The sequence below is a fragment of the Gouania willdenowi genome, chromosome 1 (genome assembly GCF_900634775.1).
Source record: "Gouania willdenowi chromosome 1, fGouWil2.1, whole genome shotgun sequence".
In the NCBI taxonomy this organism is placed as follows: domain Eukaryota; kingdom Metazoa; phylum Chordata; class Actinopteri; order Blenniiformes; family Gobiesocidae; genus Gouania; species Gouania willdenowi.
Genome location: NC_041044.1, coordinates 41,226,800 through 41,240,568, shown reverse-complemented (window position 1 = coordinate 41,240,568; position 13,769 = coordinate 41,226,800). Strand labels below are relative to the sequence as shown.

Genomic DNA, 13,769 nt, shown 5'->3' with positions numbered 1-13,769 from the left:
TTCTTCTTTCTTGTTCTCCCTTAATCACTTCCATGCATCACAACAATGAAGAAAGTTTATTTTCAAAGCTTAAACACTGAAGTAAAACAACGAGACCTCCACTTTTTATAGTTATCTCGTCTCAAAGATATTTGCAACGTGCGGTTAGATAAAGTTTGCGTACATGGTCCTGCTGAATGTATTTCTGGCTGTTAGGAGGATTGCTCTGGCTTGCCAACTAATAGGGTGAAGTTAATTAAATTAGTCGAGGTCACTGCTTAAAAGTGACCAATAGGAACTGAGATGTCTGAAATGTTTAATTTTAAAACAGAACATGAAAAAACTAAACACTAATACATTTAATTCTTGTTTTCTCTTTCAGATTATGTCTAATCAACATTTGTTGGCAGTAATATTTGGTTGCATGCAGCTTTGAGATGTCATGTTTTGTTTGTTAATACAAATACTAATACATATTGCATCATGCAGCACCAGGATTTCCCTGTAATCCCTTGGTCAGTGTTTGCAGCTAAAGAACACACGCTCTACCTTTCCAGATGATCTGTAAACAAACAGAAGCATTATTATCATTCGTCTGGTTTCTATGAGAGGAAACACTGATTGACACAACGTTGCTCATTCCATCTGTGAGGTTGAGATTAAGGAGAGAAGATTAGGGAGGGAGGGGCTTAGCTTTTAATACAACGTTCTTCATTACTAATGAGAAGTGGACGTTAAATAATAGGACAGCAGTCCGATCTGACGGAAGGGATTTCAAGATATATATCATCACTCTGGTAGGATTCTGTCCTGAACAGTGTAAACAGAGAAATTCTAAATAATAAGTTGTTTTTGTCTTTGTTTTGGAATAATATGCTAAGGTTTCATTTAATCAGACATTTTTTCACGAATCGTACTTTGATCTCCTGACACGTTTCGACAACTGCCAGTCTTCTTCAGAGGTGTCTGCTAGTCGCTGTGATGTGTCCTTGACTTCCATATAATAATTTCAGAAACTTCTATTTGTCTTCTTTTTGAATAACTAGTGCAGTGCCCGTAGGAAGTATGTATTGCTATAGAAAAGTGGGAGGTTTAATATTTACCACTGTAATATAGGCCACACATGTATAGTGAAAGCCTTTTTTTTTTTTTTTTATGATTATTATTACTTGCCTTAGTTACGGACGTTGCTCGCTGAGGACACCTGCTGGTCAATATCTACGGGGTGGGTGTTTTTTTTTAGGATATTAGACCCACTTTAGTCATTTGTAAAAGCCCTTTGTGCAGTCACTCCTGTAGATTATATGCAGCTTTCAACTTTTCCTGAGTCACCATGACTACCTGTCAACATTGAGCCGTCCCAGTGGACAATTTTATGAAATAATTCATGAACACTATCATTGCAATCCCAAAAAAATCCAACGTTGCACACCTTTGAAGCAAGCAGCAGCCACGTTGAAAGTCTCAGCTCAATCTGAGCCTGATTCGCAGAGATATTTGAGGAACACACAGACAGACAGAGATTCCTTGCTTTATAGATAGATTTCATTCATTCAGACATAAATACATGTCTGAGTAAACAAGACATTTAATTTGTTCATACAATGTAAAAGAATTGCATGCAATAATTGCTGATTGTATTACACAAGAAAATATCAAAGTGGTCAGCAGACACCTCTGAAGAAGACTGGCAGTTGACAGTGGAAACATGTCAGGAGATCAAAGTACTGAATAAATGCAACCTTAATATAATAATTCTGAAGAAATGCAATGTACAGCAACATATGAATATTGACACTGACTGAAGGAAGTTCTTGAGTCATTTGAGTTTCTTCTGATTGTGATCTCTACACATACCTTTTAATTTCCCCCTCACTCGGATGTATCACTTATTACATATTTAATGATACCTTTCCTTAGGCGGGGTTATTATTGGACAAAATTAAGCAAATTGTATACAACATAATAGATCGTATTTATTTTTTTGCAAGATAAAATATGCTTATTGGTCTTGAAAAAGATTACACTATATATAGTTTCTGTAAACCTAAGATAACATATTCAGACATTGGTAAAAAAAGAAGATGAACTGAAACTTTGCTTGAATCATCTTTTAAGTACGGAGTGATAAAATCTGGTTAGGAAGAGGATATCCCGCCACGCTGATGCTAAAGTACTTTGACTTTAAGGATTTAAGGATAAGATTAACAGTGAGTCAGTGTGAGGTTGTTCTACATGTGGAGGTTCCTGATCACATCGATAAATCAGCTCAAATGAAAACAAATATAGGCAAAAGAAGCCATTCATTTGTTTTATATATGATAATGTTTGTGGTTATAAGCACAGTTTGATTAGCAGACGTGTAGAAAGACTAGTTCATTTACACTAGTTATACATCTTTAGTGTCAGTACTATGAAACTTCAGGCTAACATTTATGCACATAAGTATTTGAACACCTGAGAAAATTAGTGTTAATATTTGGTACAGAAGCCTTTGTTTGCAATTACAGAGGTCAAACGTTTCCTGTAGTTGCACACACTGCAACAGATACAATACAGTCGTCCTGTGCAGAAAAGCACCCCCAAAGCATGATGTTTCCACCACCATGCTTCACAGTAGGAATGGTGTTCTTGGGATGGTACTCGTCCTTCTTTTTCCTCCAAACACAACAAGGAGTTTAGACCAAAAAGTTTTATTTTGGTCTCATCTGACAACATGACTTTCTCCCATGCCTCCTCTGGATCATCCATATGGTCATTGGCAAACACCAGACGGGCCTGGACATGTGCAATGCATGATTTGAACCCATGAGGACGTAGTGTTCTACCGACAGTAACCTTTGAAACTGTGGTCCCGTGTAGTTCTGGGCTAGTTCCTCATCTTTCTCATCATCAGTGATATCCCACGAGGTGAGATCTTGCATAGAGCCCCAGTCTGAGGGAGAGCGACAGTCCATTTTCTAACAATAGCTCCAACAGTTGATCTATTTTCACCAAGCTGCTTGGCAATTGCACCGTAGCCCTTTCCAGCCTTGTGGAGGTCAACAAATTTGTCTCTGGTGTCTTTTGACAACTCTTTGGTCTTGTCCATGGTGGTAGTTGGAGTCTGACTGACTGTGGGGTAGACAGGTGTCTTTAATGAGCTCCAGCAGGCGCTACTACTTTAATTAGTAAGTGGAGCAGAAGTGGACTTTTTAAAGGGTCTTTGAGAGCCAGAATTCTTCAGCAATAAACTACAAATCAATTATTTAAAAATCATACAATGTGATTTCCTGATAATTCTTTTTTATTCTGTCTCTGACAGTGGAAATGCACCTATGATGTAAATTTCAGACCCCTCCATAATTTCCAAGTGAGAGAACTTGCAAAGTTGCAGGGTGTTCAAATACTTCTGTTCCTCACTGTAGCCATGTGGAGGCAGGTGGAGACCAAAGAACTACAAGTGAAATCCAAAATATTTTAATACATGATGATTTTCATATTTTTATTTATTTATTTTATTTAACCTTTATTTAACCAGGAAAAAAAATCCCGTTGAGATTAAAAACCTCTTTTTCAAGGGAGTCCTGGCCAAGAGGCAGCAAAGTTACAACACTGAACAGAAATACATTTACATTACATTAAAATGACACGATAACATAAGAATCAAATAAAACAATTACAGACAACTATTGTGATATAATAATCATTTTGTGCAAACTTCTCCGACGCGCTGAAATGGAAGCTCTGGTGACCCAAATTTGGTCTGCAAGCCTCGTGTTTGATACTTGTGTACTAAAACTCTAATGAGATGGATGTCTTTATTCATTCTTCAACCTAATGCCTGAAACCAGTGGTGTTAAAGTCACATTAGTTCAGTGACCAAATACCACAGATTTTTTGTTTGAAAAAGAGCAAATTTAACATAAATGTGCCCTGGTTTGCACGTCCACGGTTAAATGATCAATCACTGGAGGATCTTTACTTAAATATCCCTAATTTTGCAAATTTGGGAAAATTTCGTGGATTAATTTGAGGAAAATTTGCCAGAGTTTTGAAAAATTGTGAGTTCTTTCAACAATTTCAGTTTAAAAATGACTGCCATAATTTCATATAACAACTGGAAAACTGAGCCCTGTGAATATTGTGGATATTAATAGAATTTTTATATTTAAAGGGACTGAGATATCCACACCTGAATTAGATGGTAATTTACAAAATATTACATATTTATCATTTTTTCATTCTCGAGTGGGCCAAATTTGATGGTCTAAAGGACCGGATTTGGCCCCCGAACCTTGAGGTTGAAGCATGTGCCTTAAACGGTCAAACCTACCACCTCTGGGGGAGGCTAAAGGTTTCTAAACACCAACCTCTACTTCCAGCTTTTCAAAACAAAATGCACTTGTAATCACATGCGATATTTGGTCAAAGTCCCTCTCGTTGAAAGATGAACATGTGTTCACTTCTGACCAATCAGGGAGACTAAATAACAAACATTTGAATGAATTGATGAATTCTCTGGAGACAAATGATGGTGTGAGATGGAACTCCATTCAACTGAAGGACTTCCACTGATCCTCACAAGCTTTGCTGAGCTTCTGCCAAATTCCTGCTGGCATCTCCTCATTGGTGACGTTCCAGGGTGTTCCAGAGTGTAATTAGATCACGATATCACTCACCACATGTCAACTGTAAATAAGACATGGAGAAGACTTTCATCCATCAATCCAACATGGAAGTAGAGGAGGAGAATAAATTAGATCCAACACGTTTCCAACACAATTTTTCATTTGTTGAAAGAGAGTTTGACGTTCCCCTTTTTATCGTGCCCTCAGGCACCATGCCCTCAGATTTTGTGCAGCCACCCAAAACAAATACACCAAACAGCTCCAAAGATAAACTAAATGACAATAGAAATACACGATAGAAGCAAAAGATACACAAATAGACATAAAATCATACAAAAACACAAAAACAACAACAAAAAGATGATAACTGACAACAAAAATACATGAAGTGACAGTAAAATACAAAAAATGACAAGAATTAACAAACTAAATGAAAACAAGAACCTATACGAACTAATTTCAAAACAATGAAAACAGACAAAACATACAAAATGTCTAATAATACACAAAATGACAATAAAACTACACAAAATAACTAGATTACCCATAGAATAACAGAAAAACAAACAAAATGACAACAAAAATAGACAAAACAAGTAGAAAAACTGAGAAAACGACAGGAAAACAGAAAAAACCTACAAAATACTCCAAAAGCACTCAAAATTGCAACAAAAACATCCAAACCTGTTGTACTTGTTCCTGTATTAAAGTTCAGATTAATATTTTTCTCTCTCTCAAAATACTGACATGAGTGTTGATAATATGGCCCTCGGATCAGGACAATCACATTGTTGTGGCTCTTGCTGTGATCAAATCTGCCTATCAACACAGTTACAGTATCTCCCTGTAGCACATCAGAGGTCAGAGGTCAAACTGTGGCTCTTTTAGCAAATACTGGTGTCAAATGAAGTGCAAACATTTGTCTATATTGAAACCTTTGTGTGTGTTACACAGACAGTTTTCTCATATATATGTATACATATGTCTGAAATCTCTGAACCATTGAAAGTCTTTTTAAATCAGAGTAACTCTTAAATGGCAGCATCCCAAAGCAGATACACCAGCAGAGGATTTCCTAGTGATACATTCAACACGTCACTAGAGGAAGAGTATAAAAATAGAAAACCCGTCTGTTCTGGATCATGGATCACCTACTGGGGTAGTTGTCATTGGTTGGCTGAGATTATCGTGGTCACAATCACTGCCAAGCTGCTGTCATACAGCCTAATCCAGCGTTGGCAGGCCAGGCGGCTCACTGTGACGGAGCAGAGTGCAACTTCTCCTCACCTTTATAGTCCCTCAGCAGCAGCAGTAAAACGTCAGAACAAAAACTGTGTAAAGAACACTAACGTTGTGTCATGTGATCGATCGTGCACCTACATATTGATGGGTTGAGCGCTCAGAGATGCATTTTAACTTGTACAAAGGTTATTTTTCTCCTTTACCGCCTTACACTGGTTCAAATGTCAAAAAACAACAACAAAAATAGACAAAGTGACAACAAAAATACCCAAAATGAGCAAAAGATACACAAATAGACAAAAAATTATACAAAAATGAAGAAGAAACCTCAAAATTACAACAAAAAAATAAAAATACACAAAGTGACAACAAAAATACACAAAATCAAAAAAAAGATAACCTATACAAAATGAGTCCAAAACTACACAAAACAGACGTTGGCGATGACCTCAGAACAACTGTGTTAAGAACACACACATTTTGTGTCATGTGATCGATCGTGGATCTATATATTGATGGGTTGAGCGCTCAGAGATGCATTTTAACTTGTACAATCCACCTTACACTGGTTCAGTTGTCAAAAAACAACAACAAAAAATAGAAATAAACAAAGTGACAACAAAAATAGCAGCAGCAGTAAAACGTCAGAGTCTGACAAAAACTGTGTTAAGAACACACACATTTTGTGTCATGTGATCGATTGTGGAGCTATATATTAATAGGTTGAGCGCTCAGAGACGCATGTTAACTTGTACAAAGGTTATTTTCCTCCGTCATGAGACAAGAACAAACTCATATGTTAAGGTTTAATTTATTCAGACCATGTTTTTTTAGGGAAATTTACTTTGAATACATTTCAAAGTAAATTGAAATACATTTCAAAGTAAATTTCCTGAAAGAAAGTTGTCTGAATAAATTAAACCTGAACATATATCAATAAAAAATAATACAAAATTAACTTGCAGGAATTAAAAACGAACTCAATACTTCAACTTAGTTACCAAATGATATGAAGTGTAATGTTAAATATGCCTTTACTTATGTATTTATGCATTGATTCACATTTAAAGTAATTCAACATGTTTATTTGTTAGGTGGTGCTGCAGGCTGAAAAAAAAACAAAAAACAAAAAACACAGATAGGTCACTGCAGTGTTTAAGTCGCCTATTAAATTTTTAAATGAAAAAAGTAATGTCCTATACCCCAGAAATTTTGATATATACAAAATTATACACGTTTTAATAATTTTCCTTAGCTTATAAATGCAGATAAAATTCAGAAGGCAAGAAAACACTCTCGACTCATCATCAAATGCATGTTTTCATTGTTAGTCTTGTTACTTTAAACTTTTACAGACTTTATAATGTGGTAAAAATAAATCAAAATAGTCTGGATATAAGGAGTTTGATTCATTGACGTACCATTTAAACAAAATGGTTTATTCTCTTTGGATGACACCAACTCACATACCAAATTAAACTCATTTTTTATGCACCAAGTTTTAATAATACAAAGAGAATATACAATGTTGTTAAGATTCAGTTAGAACACATTTTAGATGTCTTTGAGTGATTTTTTTTACTGAACTGATTTTTCTGTACAAATCTTTGAGCCAGAATTTCATAGGTTTATGTTGCTGTGTATTTACAGTAGGGTTTGGCCGTGTCTAATCAATTCATCAAATATGACTTTATTGTGACTTAAAGGCTCTTAAAATCAAGCTTACAAAGCAATGTTCCCATATAAACAGCAATATTCACGTTAAGATACAAATGTACATGTGATTGAGCGAAGAACACAAAACTTTTAATGCCAATAAAATGGAGCAAAAGCGTCATGTGTCGGATCCGTTTGATTGGTCTAGTTCAGGTCCCTCTGAGTGAGAACGGTGCGATACAGTGAGGTTCCTTTAGCCTGGACAAACGTGAGGAACATCTGGTTCTTTGTGACCTCGGCGTGGACGAAGCCTCCCAGCGTCGAAGCCTGGCCCGTGAAAAACTTCACGGTTCCTTTGGGGACGTGATTCCAGTGTCTAACATCTGGATCCAGGAAGTTCCCGGCACCGCTCACCACGTAGCCCACATCCGACTCCTCGATATACTGACGAAGAGAGGAGGACGCACACGTTAGAACTCAAGATTTTATTATCTGAATAATATTCACTGTTATCCAGAGAGTTTTACTATTATTTGCGCCATAGTATATAGTCATTTTAAAGATGTATATCATTGTTTTAATTAGAAATGAAAAGGGTTCAAATTGACAAATAATGGTGAAAAAAGTGGTGAAATGGAATTTTAAAAACCACAGAAATTGGTTAAAATTAGAGTGGACAAAAACAGACAGAAAAAGTGGTATAAAGGGTTCAAAGTGTCAAGATTGGAATAATTAGTAGGAACATTTATTTTAAACTGGCAAATAATGGCCATAGCAAATCGTGAATGTGATAAGCATGAAATATAGTGAAAAGAGGTTAAAAATGACAATAATGGGTCAACATTAGGTGGGAAAGTGGTGGAGAGGGTTTATCAGTGCTGAAAATATCATGAAAGTTTAAAATATCTGCAAAAAATGCATTGAAATGTGATTGAGAAGTGGTAGAAATGGGAGTAATGTAGCAAAAATGCATTAAAAGGAGCAAAAAGCAAGAAAGCGATGGGAAGGGAGGTCGTTGCTTGACGTCGTGTCGTTTACAGTGATTTTGAATGTAATCTAGCGGCCACAGTCGCTGAAGTTGTGTTCGATGTGAAGGCATCACCAGACACCCACTAAAATAACTTCTTAGTGCATTAAAAGTGCTGTGAAGAGGATGGCCTTCAAAGTAAAGCAGTTTTCAGTTTAGTTCCAGTCCTCTTTTCATAGGTGACCTTGAGAGAGTTAATATTTAAGAACAACAGTCAGTCAGAACTACTATTCTTCAGTTTAGCAGTTCACTCGTCAGCCTAACCCTAACCCTAAAAAAAAGAAATAATCTATATTCAGATCATGAGAAATGGATAGTTGTGTAATATGACCAATAGTCCTTATTACGCACCAACTTCAAGAGAAAAAGGGATAACACTTTACTTGACGTTTTATAGATAAGGCTGACATTACGTTGTCATTATTATGACATGACATATGTCATTAGCATGAATAAGGTGTCATGAAGGCTGTCATTAAGCCTTAAAATGACCTAACCCCTAAACCTAACCCTAAACCTGCCTAACCCCACTAGATCCCTTCACTTAACCCAAAAATGCCAACATAGCTCCAAAGGTGTCATATAATAGCGAACAACATTTAATGACAGCCTTCATGACTCCTTATTCATACTAATGACAGATAATAACAGCGTAACGTCAGCCTTATGTACTTTCAAATGTACAACGCAGCAGACGTTGTGTGTTATGTAACTCCTGCACTTTCTTAGTAAACAAACCTGCAGATTGTGATCATGGCCACAAAGATAAGCCGTGGCCTTGTATTTGATGAGCAGAGGTCGAAGCCTGTGCAGCAGACACTCAGTGGGCCCGTGTTCTGACACCGACCACACCGGGTAGTGACCCGCCACCAACAGGAAGTCGGCCTTGGACCGAGCCAGTCGCTCCTGCAGCCACTCCAGCTGACGGTTGGCCTCCCCCTCCAGCAGGGGGCCCCGCGGCTTCTCGTCCTCGTAGTCCAGCGAGTTTCCACAGAGTTGGACGGTGTCGAGCATGATGATGGTGAGGGTCTTCCCCGTGTTAGGGATGCGGAAGTTGAGCTCATAATAGTAAGACGGGAATCTCCTACAAAGACCGGGAAAGAGATTCAAAGTTTCAGTTCTGGATTCTCACTTTGTAACAACACAGTTCACAAAAGGACAGTTTAGTTAACTTTAATCATGTAAATGTTAGCAAATATGTTAAACTTTTAATTGCATAACACTGAGAACTTCTAACTCACAAAGAGCTAAACCAGTGTCTCCAGCATTCGCAGAATTTGCGGGGGCAAGGACGACATTGCCCGCCCCTTGTGGTCAAAAGTTTTCCCAAATTCATTAAAAAAAAATACAATTCTTAATATATATAAATAAACAATAGTTTTCTGCTGCTTTGATTCTAACATATTACTGTTAGTTTTGTTTCACAGATGTTAGTTCTACCTCTGTGTGTAGTTTAAGTGAAATGGTGCCAAATTTTTGAGACTTTAGGTTGGTTCTTCTTCTGTTGTGCGATTGTTCTCCAGCAATTATTGTACATTTTATTAATGTGTGAATAAATGAAACCTAAACATATGATTCAAAAACACAAAATGAACCTATTTGGAATTAGTACAAGAAGACATCAAAGTGATTAGCAGATGCCTCTGAAGAAGACTGGCAGTTGACAGTGGAAACATGCTGGGAGATCAAAGTACATTTCCTGAAAAGAAGTTGTCGGAATAAATGAAACCTTAACCTATCTATCTATCTATCTATCTATCTATCTATCTATCTATCTATCTATCTATCTATCTATCTATCTATCTATCTATCTATCTATCTATCTATCTATCTATCTAGCAAGGAACCCCTGTCTCTGTGTGTGTGTGTGTGTGTATAATTCAGAATTAAATTTGCATTAGGAATGAAGTGTTTACAAGGTCAGTTTAAAGAGGAATTAACTTTTATTTTGAATTAAAGAGGAATTAAAGCTCTGATGTAAACCATCCATGAACCTTAACCTCCCACTTTTCTATAGCAACACATACTTCCTACGGGCACTGCACTAGTTATTCAAAAAGAAACATGACAAAATAAACTTGCTGGAATTGTTATTACACAAAAGTCGAGGACAAATCAAAGCGATCAGCAGACACCTCTGTAGAAGACTGGCAGTTGATAGTCGAAACATGTGAGGAAATGAAAGTAAATTTCATGAAAAAAAAAAACCTTGTTTAACCCTACTTTAGAAACCTTGTGCTCAAGATATATCAACTTTTCTATTTTGGCTATGAAGAAAATTACAATATCACCTAAATATATATATATATATATATATATATATATATATATATATATATATACTATAGCTTATTTCGTATCAAATACTTGTTTTAGGAGTTGCTGCTTTCACTACTTCTCAGAACTGCATGAAAAGCTCAGTTTGATGATCACTGAGTGCATCCTAACCCAGACATTCACCTAAACAAGCCACTCTACAGAACTCACTCACACATGCTGTCCCTTCTAGGAGAAAAAGCCCAAAGTGACACGTATTGTGCAGCTGTTTGTTAATAAATGTGCCTGTGTGGCATTTAACGTCAGAAAATTTAACCCAGAATTGTCTTTCTAGTCAGACTATTTGAGATAAAATTATCGAGATTTATATCGTATATCGCCATTTCAAGTAAAAAATATTGACAAATGATTTTTGGTCCACATCGCCCAGCCCTAGCTCAGGTGTAAACATGTATCTGAAGTTTAAACAGGAAACCAGACACCAGTCATTTGCAGACTCACCATCTGTCAGATCTGTGGCTGTAATCAATCTGAGCTTTGACATTTCCAGCATGGTCATGATTTCCCGCCAGAACAAACCAAGGGATTTGCAGAGACTTTGCAGTATAGACAGACTCAAACGTGTCCTGATGAGAAGATCCACCAGTATTATTTCACTTGATGCTTCTCTCACACCTCCCTCTCACACCTCCCTCACCTGGAACCGAGGCGAGTCCACGCTCTTCACACCTTTGTAGTAGAAGTTGTCTCCCAAGGCCAGGACGAAGTCGGCTCCCATCTGCTCGGCTACTCTGCTCATCTCCCGGGCCGTGGTCTTCTGCACCGCTGTGATGTAAGGAGGGTAGGGGAGACCACCCCAGTCCCCTAAGGCCAGGAACCGGATGGAGGTCCTGTTGGCTGCGTGGGACCACGAACACAACCATGAGGACGGGTTCTTACAGAGATGGTACCAGTGCGGGGGCAGGGTTCCTTACTGCTGTGGTCCTCCAGGTCTTGGAAAGCCATGGGGAAGCAGGAAACCATGGAGACCCCGGCCATCAGGATGGCTAGAAGACTCACCGCCATCTTCAAGCTTTTAACATCCACACACATCAATGAGAAGTTAGTGCAGTTTTAAAAGAATAACATGCTCCCACACACACACACACACACACACACGAACACACGCACGCACACACACACACACACACACACAACAAAATAACATAACAAAATATGATGTTTGCAATGATTAAAAGAGGCTCTGTGATTGGCTTCAGGCCCGGACCAATCACAGCTTGGGTCTAAAAGGATTTAATCAAAGTAGTGTGTGAGGCTGAGAGGGGTCAGAGGTCACGTCAGCATGTAGGCTAAAGCAAATCAACGACATCATTCAAGCAGTGGCTAAAGGACTCACATAATACTTTAATAACAAACATTTTACACATTCAAATACAATTTGCATATTAGCTAAATATGTTGTTTCACCTATGACATTTAGATTGAACATTTAACATTTAGATTTAACATTTAGGGTCAACATTTAACATTTTGAATAAACATTCAGCATTTCACAATTAATGTTTAACATTTAGATTTAGAATTGGATTTCACGTTTAGCATTTAAGATTTCATATTTAACATTTAGATTTAACATTTAAAATTTAAATTTAACATTTAAAATTTAGAGAAAACATTTAGATTTAGAATTGGATTTCACGTTTAGCATTTAAGATTTCATATTTAACATTTAGATTTAGATGCAACATTTAGATTTAACATTTAAAATTTAGAGAAAACATTTAAAATTTAGAGAAAACATTTAGATTTAGATTTAACATTTAAGATTTAATATTTAACACTATAAAATTAAACAAACTAAAATAAATCTGTAAGATTTTTTTTTTAACCAGCAGTGAACAAAAAAAAATCACTATGCTTTAATAAAAATTACACAATCACCAAATTGTTGCTTCCTACTGTTAGAAGTAAGAAGACATTGATAGCACTCTTTATCTATTTATTTAACCTTTATTTAACCAAATAAGTTGTTGAGAACCAGTTCTCATTTATAATGTCGACCTGGAAGCAGTAGAGTTTATTTCACCAATTGTAAAGTTGCACATGCTAAAATAAACAGCAACATTTTGGAACAAACCACCTTTAAAAAAATGTTTTGTCACTTTTGACAAGATTTACAGCAATATTTGTGTATGTCAAATATTAAATCTGAAGGTTAAATCTAAATCTAAATGTTAAATCTAAATGCCACGGGTAAAGCAACATATTTAGCGATTGCAAAAAAAGTTTCTGTTTGTTTTAGCATGTGTGACTTTACAATCAGGCATTATTAGGCAGATCTGCCCCATTCTGATGCATTAACAATGCCCTTTCAAAATAAAAGCTTGGGATATTGTCCCATGACCGACTAAAAGCAGCGGCAAGACTTTAATTTAGGTTCCTATCCAGAAGCGAGGGACAAACTGTGAAAAGAAGAAGGAAGAAGCAGAATCATCTGCAGCAGAGATAATGAAATCAGAGATAAATCACTCACCGCTGATAATATTATTATTAATAATAATAATGGCTGAGGATGAGGATGTCTGTGGTGACCCGAGGGGACCCTCTCCGTCACCCACACATTGTTCCTCCTGGTCTTTTATCTACATTCCTGGAGGAGAGGCTCCAGGAGGGAGGCCGTCCCTCTGGAACATGCTGCTCAGGCATGATCACTGCTCACTCCCTGACTCAGTCCCAAGACCAGAACCATGTGACCCAGTGGTTATTATAGCTCGTGTCCACACTACACTTTTTCCACCTCTGTGTTGATCACAAGTTCTCCTTCCTCCTGGTTTGGGTTTTTCTTTCTTTAATTCATTGATTTCACAATAAAAACTGCTGAAACCTCTTATTTAACTGTTTCTGTTTCAGGCACGAGCTAAAATAAACCGCAACATTTAGCAACAAACCACGTCTAAAACTCTTGACTTTTTCTTGTT

The 13,769-nt window shown here is 37.0% G+C and overlaps 1 protein-coding gene across 1 annotated transcript; it reads right to left on the bottom strand.

Moving 5' to 3' along the window:
* Positions 1-7,311: 7,311 nt before the first annotated feature.
* On the bottom strand, positions 7,312-13,461 carry acp5a (acid phosphatase 5a, tartrate resistant). The gene is made up of 6 exons (XM_028454227.1): positions 13,325-13,461; positions 11,766-11,863; positions 11,489-11,688; positions 11,293-11,417; positions 9,253-9,598; positions 7,312-7,931 (listed from the first exon to the last, which is right to left on the bottom strand). Exons 2-6 carry the CDS (start codon positions 11,854-11,856, stop codon positions 7,692-7,694), a joined length of 1,002 nt encoding a protein of 333 aa, XP_028310028.1. The 5' UTR covers positions 11,857-11,863; positions 13,325-13,461; the 3' UTR covers positions 7,312-7,691.
* Positions 13,462-13,769: the final 308 nt, after the last annotated feature.